Raw genomic sequence first — 14659 nt, 5'->3', positions numbered from 1 at the left:
TTATTTTAGAGCGCGAGCACATGTGTGAGCAGGGAAGGGGCATAAGGTGAGAGAGAGAAAGAGAGGGAGAATATCCCAAGCAGGCCCCTGTGGCCAGCGTGGAGCCTGTTGCAGGACTTGATCCCATGACCCTGGGATCATGACCTGAGCCAAAATCAAGAGTCGGACGCTCAGCCACCTGAGCCACCCAGGTGCCCCTATCCTTAATTTCTTAATCAACTTATGAACATGGAAAAATTAACTCTCTACAGAAGATAAAAGTGCAAAATAAGGAATGTATTTAAAACCTAGGAATGTTATAAAGCAAAGTCATTTTCACAAAAGCTTTCAGAAAACGTCCTATTGTTTCTAGCAAGGAATCGGCATCTTGATTTAGGGCCAGATTTTGTTTAAATTCTTGAAGTTTCTCTTGTTCAAAAGAGAAACTGGTATAACTTCTTTTTAAAATTTTTTTTTAGGGGCGCCTGGGTGGCGCAGTCGGTTAAGCGGCCGACTTCAGCCAGGTCACGATCTCGCGGCCCGTGAGTTCGAGCCCTGCGTCGGGCTCTGGGCTGATGGCTCAGCGCCTGGAGCCTGTTTCCGATTCTGTGTCTCCCTCTCTCTCTGCCCCTCTCCTGTTCATGCTCTGTCTCTCTCTGTCCCAAAAATAAAAATAAACGCTGAAAAAAAAAATTAAAAAATTAAAAAAAATAAAGCCCTCCATTCTTAAAAAAAATAAATAAAAAATTTTTAAATTCATATATATATATTTTTTTTAACGTTTACTTATTTTTGAGACAGAGCATGAATGGGAGAAGGTCAGAGAGAGAGGGAGACACAGAATCCGAAACAGGCTCCAGGCTCTGAGCTGTCAGCACGGAGCCCGACGCTGGGCTCGAACTCACGGACCACGAGATCATGACCTGAGCCGAAGTCGGACGCTCAACCGACTGAGCCACCCAGGCGCCCCATAATTCTTATTCATTTTTGAGAGAGAGACAGAGGGAGGGGCAGAGAGAGAGGGAGACACAGAATCCGAAACAGGCTCCAGGCTCTGAGCTGTCAGCACAGAGCTGAACTCACAAACTGTGAAATCACGACCCGTGATTGCCAAAGTTGGACGTTCAACCGACTGAGCCACCAGGCACCCCGTTTGCTTGGGTATTTTTGAAGAAAATGAAGTTCACATTTGCCTGGTCTTGTGTGCGGGAGAGGGATTTGAAGAGTTCTGTGTCGGGGTTGTGCCGGAGAGGGTCTTGGGCACTGCATCGCTTCTCCAGAGGATGTGTACTTGGTTTCCATCCCCAGCCCGGCTCTGGTTCAGGAGGGGCAACCGGCTGTGAGGTTCCTGGGTACAAGAGGATCAGGGATCACGGAGCACACAGACAGGCAACTGTCCGGGACGGGCGTGTGGGTGCCCTAGTGACAGGACTCTAACTCCTTGTACCCCCCAGACGGTTTCTTCAGCACTGCAGCGGAATGCAAGGGAGCAGCTGGGCAAGGTCTCCGTCGTAGGGCTCCTTATTTTAAGTGCCTTCTCTATGGAGTCCGCTTTCTTGTCTCACAGAGAAAGCCGTAGCCTCTTAAACAGCATCGTCTCTAGTTGCTTGCTCATTGTGTGCCTTCCTGGTTGGAGTGTAAGCGTTCTGTTAATCTTGTTCTTGCCGGCGGTCTCCCCCCACACCCGGCATGGGGCCGGGTACCGAGTTGGTGCCACGGGGCTTCTAACAATAGGTGAGCCCTGTTCGCTCACCGTCACCTCCAGCCCAGCAGTACCAGGGGAGTGTGGCCGTTTGCAACTGAGTGGAGTTTGGAAGTCATGGTAGCTGAGTTGAGGAGCTGGCTCGTGAGAGAGTCTCTTACTGAGAACATTGTTCTTAAGTTCTCCGGGCAGAGGCCAGAAAACATTCACCACCCGTTTTCAAGAAGAGGCTCGGAAGATACTTTCCTTTCTCCTGCAGGTCGGCTGGATATTTACAGACCTGGTCTCAGAAGACACCCGGAAGGGTACGGTGCGATACAGTCGGAATAAGGTGAGGTGGGATGGGAGCCCGCAGCTTGGTCACGAGCCCGCGGGGTGGCCATGCACAGCTCATCCTGGCTTCTAGGCCAAATGATTTTCCACACAGTGGGGAAAATCGATAAATTACGGATGGGTCTGTCGACGTGTCTTCTAGAGCAAAACCCCTGGCCTTCACCTGCCAGTGCTCTCGGATGGTGAGCCTGTAGGGCGGATGCTTGACGCTTCTGGCCTTCATAGTTATTTGCGGTGGGAAAGGAGCCCGTGACAGCTAGGGACTGGAGGTGTTGACGTCGTGTAGCCGTTGACAGAGTTCAGTTCTTAATGTTTTCTAAAGAAGAAATAGATGCCGTACAACTCCATGTGCCGTTTCTCTTTTCTTAGGACACCTATTTCCTGAGTTCGGAAGAATGTATCACGGCAGGAGACTTCCAAAATAAGCATCCCAACATATGTCGACTCTCTCCAGATGGACATTTTGGATCCAAGTTCGTTACCGCGGTGGCTACAGGTATGTGTTTTGTTCTTCTTTTGGTGGCTTTTCATTCTCAACTTAGTTACTACTGTGCCTGTGAGATGCAGATTCCTCTTTTTGTTTTGTGGTAGAAATCTAGAACTTACCTGCATCGCCCGCAGAGCCACTGAAACTGGGGCCTCCGCGTGGCTCTTCCCTCATCTGCTCCCGTTCCAAGGTCAGGTTCACTTGGTTCTGGGTCTCTGCTCGGGGCTGCCTTTGCCCCTTCCGGGAACCAAGAGTGACTCTGGCCGTGCAGGAGAAGACTTACTGTTTGTTATTTATTTTTGACGTCGTGAATAGGAGTCATTCAAGATACCATTTCCGTGCACGTGTGTGTGTGTGAGAGGTTATATATGTCCTATTCCGTGTTACGTGCGTCACAAGTAGATAGTGACCAGAAAAATCGGGGCCCCATAAAAAAGTGCCACCACATCTCCCATAACATCCTTGACGGACGCTGTCGTAGGAAGAGCCAGCCATAGGACCGTGCGGTTTAAAACGAGTAGAACCAACTCCTGCAGACATGATCTGGTTGGTCACTTTGGTCCAGTCTAACTCAGACCCCGTGAAGATCTGGTTTCTGCTCTCACAGTTTGTTCACGGTGGCCATCCTTCCCCTAGTCTTGTAGGAAGAAGCACCCTCAGGTCACGCCAGTGTGCAAATAGCCCGAGCCCGTAAGCAACTAGATCCCCTGCTAATCCAGGTTGCGCTGCCTGAGTTTTTAAGATGCATCGGCTTGAGGTCCATTGGGATTGGTAGTCACTTCTTTGAAATGAATGTGCTTTTGACGAGTGAGAGGCAATGGCAGCAGCTTTCACATGCTAGTGTGAATTAGTTGAGTTGGATTTATTTTCCTAACCTGTTGTTGGGCCAGGTACTTAAGGGAGTGGATGAGAGCGTCGAGTGGGGTTACAGTAAACGCTTCCCCAGCGTAGGGTCCTTCCAGGAAGGCGGCTTGGCTACGGGCTGTCACGGTGGGTGCCGAGCAGGAGGAGAGCAGCTCAGACTGGACGCCGCGCAGGGGAGCCGGGGTAGGGCGGGGGGTGGGGGGGCCGTCCGAAGCATCGCACCTCGTCCCGCTCCCAATGAAAATAAAGCGCGCCGTCCCCCTGCATCAGTGGTTCCTCACCGGGGGCGTGTCGCTGCCCCGTGGAGCTGTTAGGGCTGCACTCCCCACGCCGCACGCCCGAGGCCCCGGTGGGATGGGAAGGAGCGGGCCCGTGTGTCTGTGGCCGTCTCCCAGGAGACTGCTGCATCCCGGCTTTATGGTGCCTCTGCAGGCCCCGTGCCCGCAGCCGCCCCTCAAGCTGCTGCTGAAGCTCTGAGCTCCCCCTCGCCCCTCCCCACCAAGAACAACCGTAGCTCCAGACGTTTGGAGGAAGGGAGTAACGATCGCGTGTGGGGTTTGCTCCTGTGAACACGAAGGGTCTGCTGGAAGGAGAAGGCTTCGTCGAGCCCGAGTTGAAGCTCTCTGCTCTAATGCTAGCTTCGGTGTGTCTTGGAGGGCTGGCCGCCCACACCTCGGGGCTGTGAGAGTGCCTTCCCGAGGCCGAGGCCCAGGCGCAGAGTTCTTCCGCCACGGGCCCTGTCCTCCTGCGCGCAGGTTCCCTTGGCAGGTGGACTAGGAGGGGAGTGAGAGAGCTCGTCCCACAACCCCCTCAGCTCAGCCGGGATCGGGCCTCCCGCGAGCCTAGAGAGACCCGCCAGAGCTCGGCGTCTCGCTCCTCCGCGTGGAAACGAGCGTGTCTTCTCATCGAATGTACCTTTGGAGGCCGTCCGTGTGGGTGAATACTGCTTTGTTTTAAATCGCCTTCCATTTTACAAATCCTGTTTTCTGTTTTTCGCTGGTCCTCAAAGGCCAGGCTCTTTTCCGACGACCCATCCTGTTTTAATGATCCATCCAAAAGCCAGGGTGGGTTTACAACGCCCGAGGCAAAATGGTGGCCAGAGGCACCCACTGAGGGCGGCCTCGCCACGCTCCTTCCCCACCTTCCCCTCTGCTCCTTCTAAGCCAGCGCGCTCCTCCTTGGTGTGAGGGTGGTGTGCCTGACCCCGAGCGCACCGGAGGGTGAAGGGCCTTGCATCTGCCGCCTCGACCTCAGTGAGCGGTCGTGGCCAGCTCTCCCCAGGATGTGCGTCAGGGCCGGAGAGATGCTAGGCTTGCTCGCCGGTGGGCCCCTGGAGCCCGTTCAGCTCTGCCTTGGGAAGCCGGCTGCCGCCGTCCTCTGGTGTGCAGAGTGGAACACGGCAGGCCCCCGGCTTGTCCTCTCCAGGCTGGTTCTGCCCCTGTCCTTCACACTTTCTGATCATTTGGTCATCAGGTCTGGTTTCTGATAAATGTTTGAAAGCCAGATGGAAAAACATTTCTGTTCCCCGATGAGGAACTTAACTTCGTTTTTGTCAGGAGACTAAAGTAGAGATATCGAGAATTTTTTGTTTTTTTTAAATTTTCCAAAGCCACCAACGATAATGGACATTAGAGTTGTCAGAACGTCACCCGATTATGGAGGCGCGTGTATTTGTGGCGGTGGAAGTCGGCCAGGTGCACGGCCTGGTCTTCCCTCGGCCAGAGGCTCGGGGCCCGCCTTTGACGTGGTGCCCGTCCTTCTCTCCAGGGTCTCCTCTCAGCCAGGTTGCCGCTCGGTTCCACTTCGCTGGATGGTTCCCTCTCAGTGGCTTTTGCACTGTCCTTGTCCCTAATTTTAAGACTTGCTGGAGGTTTTATGAAGCGATGATGGAGAGAGGAGTGGGGAGAGGCACGCAGGGCCGCACATGGCACAGTGAAGCCAGCGGCCCGGGCTGAGGCCCCCTGCGTGCTGGCCCTGGCTCTGTGGCAGCGTCCTCGCCTCCCGAGTGTGGCGCTAGAGGACAGTGCGTGGCCGTGCGGGCGTCTGTAGGGTAGAGACCACGGTACGCTGTGTTGTCTTCACCGCTTGTCCCGTCCGTCTCCGTCCCCCTCTGCTCACTCAAGAACGCAAGCGTGCTGGAGGCAGGGCTCTGGTGTTCCTGACAGCTAAGAGCCCCGGTGCTGGGTGACAGCACACATAGTCTGGGGTGGGATTGGAGGATTTTTTTTTTTTTTAATGTTTATTTTTGAAGGAGAGAGAGAGACCGAGCGTGAATGGGGGAGGGGCAGAGAGAGAGAGAGAAAGAGAGAGAGACAGAATCTGAAGTGGGCTCCAGGCTCTGAGCCGTCAGCACAGAGCCTGATGTGGGGCTCAAACTCACGAGCCGTGAGATCATGACCTGAGCCGGTCAGACGCCTAGGCACCCCAGGATCGGAGAACGTTTACCAGTCCTGTTTTCTGATTCTGAGAGAGCGTGTCCTTGGTGGGAACCGCTTGAACAGCTGCGCTGCGTCTTCGTGCCCCGTGTCCGCTGCCGTGCGCTCCAGCCACTCGTAAAGTTGCGGCGGCGCGTTTTTGAATTCTTACCCGAGATAGACTCTTTGGAGTGGGTTTGTTCTGTTGGTCCGGAGTGAAGAGTGACAGATACGGACTGGGTTCGAATCTCGCTCGTGGATGCTCATCGAAGGACTCTCTCTTGCAGGTGGTCCCGACAACCAGGTCCACTTTGAAGGGTACCAGGTGTCCAATCAGTGCATGGCGCTGGTCCGTGACGAGTGTCTGCTGCCGTGCAAAGACGCCCCTGAGCTCGGCTACGCCAAGGAGTCCAGCAGCGAGCAGTACGTGCCTGACGTGTTTTATAAGGTAAAAGCACCACGGTACCCAAGGAATTGTGCGGCGTGGCGTGGGCGCGGACCCGTGTTGGACTCCGCGGTGCCCTCAGCTGCTTCTCCTCTGAGCTTGTTTAGGACCCACCTTGTGGGTAACAGCGCCCCGTCTTCAGGGCCTCAGGGCTTGGTATTCAGCTGCTCGGGCTTCTAACTGAAAGGAGACGTAATATTCACGGGGCTGGGTCCTCTGCCGCCAAATCAAAGCCCTGCAGCACAGAGACCATTTCTGTTTCCCAAGACAAGACGATGGGATACATCACCAGGAGTCCAGGGAGCTGTGTGCTCAGTAATTAGGCCCTCCTCGGGGCGCCGGCATTTGAGTTAACGAGTTGGACAAAGGGTCGTCTGTTTAGAAATCCTTTTCCTTGTGAAAGCTATAAAAGCTGTTTTTATCGAAAAATGTCCTGTTGAATATGTAGGAGTCAGGTGCTTCCCTGAGGGAAGCCGGAGAGCCCGCTTTCCTCCTCTACTCGGCACTCGTTCTCGGGTCCCGTCGGGTGGACTTGGGTCCCGTCTGCCCCATCCTGCCGCCTGGAGGGCTCCTTGAGTCATGTCTCTTGGCGCGGGGCGGCCTTGCCGCGTCTGAGGGCGCTGTCTTCACTTGGAAGGGTGTCTTCGCGGTAGAAAGAATTCTGGGTTGACCGGTCAGCTCCACCGTCCCCTGCCTCGGGGTGTTTCTCGCAGGAAGCCCCTGTGCCCCTCGTGGGCTCCTCCATTCACAGTGTGACTTTCCTGCTGACTGCCTTTCCGTTCTTGTCTCATCGCTGGTTTTTAGCAGCTTGACTTTGACTCGGGTAGTCTTCCTCGTGTCCTGCGTTTGGCGGTGGTTGAGCTTCTCGGGTCTGCGAGTTGTGTCAGTTTTTGGCCATCGTGTTTGTTTTACGTTGCTGCCGTAACAGGTGTTTGCGGACGTAGCGGCCATGAGACCCGGCTCAGGCGTTGCCTCGTAGTCCGGTGCTCAGGGGTCTAGGGTCTGCCCGGGCCACGGCAGGGTCGGTTGGGGCTCTGATGTTCTCCGTGGCGTGAGGCGTCGGCAGCACCGAGTGTCCCGGCCCCGGCCCGGCGGCAGGTCACGGCAGGGCCGTCCGCTGCTCTTCCCTGGAGGCCCGCAGGAGTGTGCCCTCCCGGCCTGCCCGTTAGTCCAAGGTCATCTCCCGATTTTAAGGTCAGTTGACTAGTAACCTTCATCACACCTGCAAAATCCCTTTGCCACGTGAGGGGACAGATCCACGGGTGTGTGTCCTCCTCCCATTCACGGTCCTGGGGAGGAGGCTGGGAAGTATCCCAGAACCATTTCTAGAATTCTGTAGAATTCTGCACATGCCAGCTGTTCAGTACCTTTTTCTTTTTTGGTTTGGGATTTTGTTGTTGTTGTTTGTTTTTGATCGCTCAGGGACTCCAGTCACACGTGTATTTGGCTGCTTGAAGTCCCACAGCTTACTGATGCCCCATTTGTCGTATTTCAGTCTGTTTTCTTTCTGTGCCTCATTTTGAGGAGTCTGCATTGCTGTTTCTTGCGGCCTGTTCGTCCTGGCTTGTGTGACGTCTGGTCTGCTGCCGCTCCCATCTAGCAAACCGTCCGTCCCGGGAGTGATCGCTGCGCGCTGCGGTTTCCTCTGGTGTGTGTGTGTGTGTGTGTGTGTGTGTGTGTGTGTGTGTGTGTGTGTTTCCCACGCCTCCACCTGCCTGCACGCATGGGATGCAGTTATAATGAGTATTTTGATGTCCCGATCTGTTAAATCTGTCTGTCACTTCTGGATCAGTTTTGATTGGTTGATTTTTTTTTTTCCCCGAATTATGGGTTGTGATCATGGCGTCTTAAGGTCCTCGTGTCCAACATTTGTATCATCTGTGGGTTTGCAGCTGTTGTCTTTTTTTGGTGTAATGTCTGTCTTTTCTCTTCACAAGTTTGGTAAGTTTCCGCCGTGTGCTGGTCATCGCATATGAAAAAGCCAAAGACCCCGGAGGACGTTTTTCCCTGGAGACGACCCCCCCTCTGTCCAGCGGGGCCACGATGCAGCACCCAGATGCACCAGAGCGGTACTTAGGGGTCAGGTCTGACTGACATTTATGGAAGACTGTCCGCTGCGGGTTCTTGCCTTTTCATGGAGTGCAGTCCAGAGTTCCTGCTCTGTAAGATGACACCTGCTTCGGGTGTTTGTCCCCTTGGCCCCGAATGACTGGGAGATTCAATCTTCTCCTGAAACAGGTTTCAGCTTGGTTGCTGCGTCGTGCAGTGTAAACACGTGGAGACTCCACCCCACATGCTTCAAAACTTGTATTATCTTGACTGGGAGAATGGCTGTGTGTTTCAAACCCCCGGGTCTCAAACGTGGTCACCCCAGCCCTGTGCAAAGCCCGTCTCTGTCAGGTTCTCTGTGTGTGGCCCCGGCCCGCTGCCAGTGAACTGAAATCCCAGCCCTTCGTGCTCTCGGGAGTGGGGAAGCCTTGTGGCCCTCATCACTGCGTCCGCGTGTTCGCTGCCCTGCTGTGCGGCCTCCAGGCCCCTCCTGCCCTCAGAGCAGCCCTCTTCGGAGGTCTTGCACGTTCAGTGCCAGGCCACCGCAGTCAAGCAGATGGTGCCGTGACACTAGTCAAACGCGTGTTTTGGTTTCCCAGCGCGTGCTGAAGTTCTGGGTACACTGCAGTCTGTTCAGCGTGCCGTGCCGTGCCATCGTGTCTAAAAAACAGCGTCTTTTAAAACTTTAATTGAAAAATACTTCATTGGGGCATCTGGGTGGCCCGGTTGGCTGAACATCTGACTTTGGCTCAGGACATGAACTCACAGTTTGTGAGTCCGAGCCCCACGTCGGGCTCACTGCTGTCATCGCAGAGCCCGTTGGGATCCTCTGTCCCCCCTCTCCCTGCACTTCCCCTGCTCACGCGTGCGCCCTCTCTCTCTCTCTCTCTCTCTCTCTCTCTCTCTCTCTCTCTCTCAAAAATAAATAAACGTTAAAAAAACCCATATTTTATTACCCCAAAACGCTAACCATCATCTGAGCTTTCGGCAGGTCGTAATCTTTTTGCCTTGATCTGGGGGCTGCCAACCGGTTAGGGTGGGGGCTGCCGAAAGCCCGGGTGGCTGTGGCAAATTGTTGCCAAACGACAGCCGGGAAGTTTGCTGCAGGCTCGTTCCCTCGCCGACGGCTCCTCTGCAGTAGGCGATGCTGTCGGATAGCGGTGCACCCCCAGGAGAGCTTTCAGAGCCACAGGCCGTCCTCTCAGACCCCACCGCCCCCTTGTGCACGAGTTTACGTGACAGCAGAGATCACTGGGCACGGGTCACCACGACAAATGTGGTTCTAACGAGAAGCACCAAACAGGACACAGACACGAAGTGCACAAAGGGTGTGGGCCATGGCGCCGGTGGATTTGTGTGACGGCAGGGCGGCCACAAACCCCGGTTTCTAAAATCTCACAGCATTTGTAAAGCACAGTAAGACGAAGTGAGGCGGCTGTTCCGTGAGATCGCACGGGGGCTGTGACCTGCCCTCCAGGTGCGCGGCCTCCGTGTGTCTCAGGGCTGAACTGGGGGGGCGGGGGGGGGGGCGTGCGCTCCGGGCTTCCAGTGTCCAGTCTGTAGCTGTGGCACCGCCACGTGCCCTCCCCAGCACGCCCCTGGCTCTGCGTGCGCTGGACACCCTGAGGACAGCCCCCCACTCAGTCCCCTGTCCCCTCGCCACCTCGTGCCCACGGCTCTCTAACAGCTTCTCAAGTGCAGCTTTAACGGTCTGTGTTCTCAAGCTGTTCGTGGGGGCCGTTTGGCACATGGTGTGGGTGTCTCTGGGTCCCGGCAGCTGGCGGGGTGCCAAGGCGTGGATCTGAGAGGGGGCAGGATTCGGGGCTCTCCTTTCCTACCTGAGAACTGTGCTTCCCGTGGGCCGTGGCTTTCTGAGAGCTGCAAGCGTCTCCTCTACTCCCCACCTCGGCCGCTGGGTTAGGTTTCGTTCCAATTGTGGTTGTCACCCTCCCCTTTCTGGTTGGAGAGAGGAGGCTCAGGGAGGCTCGCGCAGCCACAGGTGGAGGGGCACGGGCGGGGGCTGCCGGGACCGCAGGGTCTGGGCGCCAGCACGCTGCCCGCGCGGGAGCCTGTCACCATCGCTGGGGACACTCGAGACCTGTGACGCTCCTAGCACGTGGAGTTCTAGAATGGATAAAGGGCGCTGCCTGCTGAGCCGGATGCCCTACGTGAAGCCTGGCGGAAGGGCTTCCCTCTCTTCGCTGTCTGTGCAGAGTCCTCGTTGCGCACAGAGTTTTGGAGGGGATTCCCTTTCCGGAGGTTTGCGCTGCCCGGAGTGCGTGTTCTGGAGTGATTGGCTGGGAGAGGCCTGGAGGCAGTGCTTGGGGAACTGGAACTCGTTCCGGTGCTTGTAGGCTGTGTGACGCCTTTGACATCCTTTTCTTAATGAGCAGGTGTCCACGTGGAGAGAGATTTTCTTTTTTTTTGTTTTCAAAGATTTATTCTTTTTTTAATGGTTATTCATCTTTGAGACAGAGAGCGAGAGGGTGAGTGCCCTCGAGTGGGGGAGGGGCAGAGAGGGAGGGAGACAGAGGATCTGAAGCCGGCTCCCTACTGTCAGCAGCAAGCCTGGTGGGAGGCTCCAGCTCACGGACCCGTCAGATCGTGATCTGAGCCAAAGTCGGACGCCCAACCTACTGAGCCACCCAGGCGCCCCTCAAGTCTAAATTTTGTTTTAATTTTTCAGTGTTCATTTATTTACTTTTGAGAGAGAGACAGCGAGAGGGAGCACGAGCAGGGGAGGGGCAGAGAGAGAGAGAGAGGGAGACACAGAATCCGAAGCAGGTTCCAGGCTCTCAGCTGTCAGCACAGAGCCCGACGCGGGACTTGAACTCACAGGCCACGAGATCCTGACCTGAGCCGAAGTCGGACGCTCAACTGACCGAGCCACCCAGGTGCCCCTCAAGTCTAAATTTTTAAACCATTTTTGACAGGTGAAATTCACATGTAGTACAACCGCCGATTCACTCATTGGAAGCGCACGGTTGGCTGGTGTGTAGCATATTCACAGGGTCGTGGGGCCAGCACCACCACCTAATTTAGAACCTTTGTCCCCTAGACAGAAACCCACAGAGCCCGAGCCTCCCGTCCTAAGACTGCTGGTAGTTGTTCCTTTGCTTCCTGTGTGGGTTTGCTTGATGGAATCGCACACGCGGGATCTGTTGTGATGTGTCCTTCACCGCTTCCCATAACGTCTTTAGGTCCAGCTGTGTCTGTGGGGTGTGGTCCTCAGTCTGTCTTATCAGCGCACCAGGCGGCCGGCGCGGTGGGGGCGGCGGGGCCTTGACCTGGAGAGGGACTTTTGAAACTGGAAAGGACCCCACTCGTAACAAAGAATTTACTTCCTCACCAACCAGAAGGAAATAGAGGCTGAACACCCCCTGGATTGCTTCATCTGTGCGTGTGTGTCCGTGTTACTGGGTGGTGGGGGCGCTCCCGGGCATGGGGAAGGGACAGGGCAGGGGGCAGACGACTCGCCCGTGCTCTGGCTCCCGGCACCTCCTGGCTCTGTTCTTTCTGCTCCTGAGTCCACATGGCTGCTGCCACCGCAGGGGCGGCACTCTGGGGTCCTGGCTGGACAAATGGTGTCCTGGCCGGATACACGGGGTTCTGGCTAGAAACCTGGGGTCCCGGCTGGACATGCTGGGCAACCGGCAAGGCGTGTGTCGTAGGGGACAGGCATGCTTTCCTTGTTGGCCGCGTGTCTGGAAATGCCTGCGAGTGAAGGACCATGGCTTTTGCCGCCCCTGCTCCTTCCAGACTGGTGCCGTTGAGGGAGAGTAAGGCTTTCCTGTGACGGCTCGCTCGGACGCCTCTCAGGTCTGGGGCAGTAATGGAGCTAATGGGGAGGGGTGCTCCCATTGGTCTTCCAGGGGGGTGGTTCCTAGTCCCTTGTTTAGGGCTTCTCCACCCCTCCCCCTGCCCCAACTCCCTCATGGTGTTTAATAAAAACCAAAACCATGAGGCTTGACAGCACAGACCTGGCCCTCAGGTCCTGTTTCTGTAGCAGGTACTTCACTCGTCAAATCACACCCTGCCAGGAACCCATGTGAGAGTTAAGTTATCCCTGCCCCCACCCCCAAAGTTCCTACCTTAGATGCATTTGTGATGCAGTGTTTTGTAATGCAAAACCAGTATTTTGACTCATTTTTAGCACTTGAGACCTAAGGTCCTGCTGGCTGCCATTCTGAACAGCTGGACAGTGACTTCATCTGACCCTTTGTAGGAAAGCTGTGGGTCTGCGGGTGATGACAGAATCCGGTGTCCTCTTTCACGAGCTCAGTGTCTCCCATCCGAGGCCCCTCACCCAGGCTCTCTGCCTCCTTTAGCAATAGCGTAGGCCCCTGGCTCCACCCCAGCACATGCTCAGGAAGCCCTCACGTGCATAATACGAATGAAAACGTCACTTCAGATGAATCAAACTGCCATCTGTTTTTCTTTTCAAAGTTTTTGGAATGAAACATCAAATAGATATGAGGATTATTACTTTTTAAGTTGGCCAACCAATACTTTTTTTTTTAACTTTGTTTTTGGGGGAGAGAGAGCGCGCGCGCGGGTGGGAGTTGGGGAGGAGCAGAGGGAGAGGGAGACACAGAATCCCAAGCAGGCACCAGGCTCCGAGCTGTCAGCACAGAGCCCAATGCGGGCTTGAACCCATGAACCGTGAGAACATGACCTGAGCCGAAGTTGGACGCCTAACCTACTGAGCCACCCAGGCACCTCCCCCTACACTGTGTCTTTTTACCTTTTTTTTTTTACCTTTTTTTTTTTTAATGTTTATTTATTTTTGAGACAGAGACAGAGCATGAATGGGGGAGGGGCAGAGAGAGAGGGAGACACAGAATCAGAAGCAGGCTCCAGGCTCTGAGCTGTCAGCACAGAGCCTGACGTGGGGCTTGAACTCACAGTCCGCGAGGTCCTGACCTGAGCCGAAGTCGGACGCTTAATCGACTGAGCCGCCCAAGGTGCCCCTGTGTCTTTTTAAAATTACATTTTTAGCATTACATTAGCCTATATTTGGGCCAAAAAAAAATTAGGTTTTCAAACTGTTTGAAATTGGTAAATGTGTGTTTGGCAGCTTTGCTGTGTGTTATTAGTTCCTTGAATTTATTTTATTTTATTTTTTATTTATTGATTGTTTAATTTACATCCAAGTTAGTTAGCATAAGGTGCAACAATGATTTCAGGAGTAGATTTCTTAATGCCCCTTCCCCATTTAGCCCATCCCCCCACCCACAACCCCTCCAGCAACCCTCTGTTCTCTATACTTAAGAGTCTCTTATGTTTTGTCCCCTCCCTGGTTTTATATTACTTTTGCTTCCCTTCCCTTAATGTTCATCTGTTTTGTATCTTAAATCCCTCATATGAGTGAGGTCATATGATATTTGTCTTTCTCTGACTAATTTTACTTAGCATGATACCCTCCAGTTCCATCCATGTAGTCGCAAATGGCAAGATTTTTGATCGCTGAGTAATACTCCATTGTATATATATTCCACATCTTTATCCATTCATCCATCGATGGACATTTGGGCTGTTTCCATACTTTGGCTGTTGTCAGTAGCGCTGCTATAAACATTGGGGTGTGTGCGCCCCTTTGAAACAGCACACCTGTATCCCGTGGATAAATGCCTAGTAGTGCAATTGCTGGGTCGTAGGGTAGTTCTATTTTTAGTTTTTTGAGGAACCTCCATACTGTTTTCCAGACTGGCTGCACCAGTTTGCAATCCCACCAGCAGCGCAAAAGAGATCCTCTCTCTCCGCATCCTCACCAACATCTGTTGTTGCCTGAGTTGTTAGCGTTCGCGATTCTGACAGGTGCAAGGTGGTATCTCATTGTGGTTTTGATTTGTATTTCCCTGATGATGAGTGATGTTGAGCAAGTTTTCATGTGTCTGTTCGCCATCTGGATATCTTCTTTAGAGAATGTTAACGTCTTTTGCCCATTTCTTCACTGGGTTATTTGGTTTTTGGGTGTTGAGTTTGATAAGTTCTTTATAGATTTTGGATACTAACCCTTTATCTGATACGTCATTTGCAAACATCTTCTCCCATTCCATTAGTTGCCTTTTAGTTTTGCTGATTGTTTCCTTCTCTGTGCAGAAGCTTTTTATTTTGATGAGGTCCCAGTAGTTCATATTTGCTCGTTTCCCTTGCCTCCAGAGACGTGTTGAGTTAAGAAGTTGCCATGGACAAGGTCAAAGAGGTTTTTGCCTGTTTTCTCCTCTAGGATTTTGATGCTTCCTGTCTTATGTTTAGGTCTTTCATCCATTTTGAGTTTCTTTTTGTGTCTGGTATAAGAAAGTCGTCCAGATTCATTCTTCTGCGTGTCGCTGTCCAGTTTTCCCAGCACCACTTGCTGAAGAGACTGTCTTTATTCCGTTGGA

General features: G+C 53.8%; 1 protein-coding gene across 1 annotated transcript in view; it reads left to right on the top strand.

The window, feature by feature from the left end:
* NPLOC4 (NPL4 homolog, ubiquitin recognition factor) overlaps positions 1–14659 on the top strand; it is a 61475-nt gene that overhangs the window by 27873 nt on the left and 18943 nt on the right. The window contains exons 10-12 of the mRNA XM_043585368.1: positions 1941–2012; positions 2384–2510; positions 6067–6227. Of these exons, the coding sequence (XP_043441303.1) occupies positions 1941–2012; positions 2384–2510; positions 6067–6227 (360 nt within the window). The remainder of the gene's footprint in view (positions 1–1940; positions 2013–2383; positions 2511–6066; positions 6228–14659) is intronic.

The sequence above is a fragment of the Prionailurus bengalensis genome, chromosome E1, assembly GCF_016509475.1.
Source record: "Prionailurus bengalensis isolate Pbe53 chromosome E1, Fcat_Pben_1.1_paternal_pri, whole genome shotgun sequence".
NCBI lineage: Eukaryota > Metazoa > Chordata > Mammalia > Carnivora > Felidae > Prionailurus > Prionailurus bengalensis.
The sequence above is the reverse complement of the archived record's forward strand: the minus strand, read 5'-3'. Positions and strand labels throughout refer to the sequence as shown.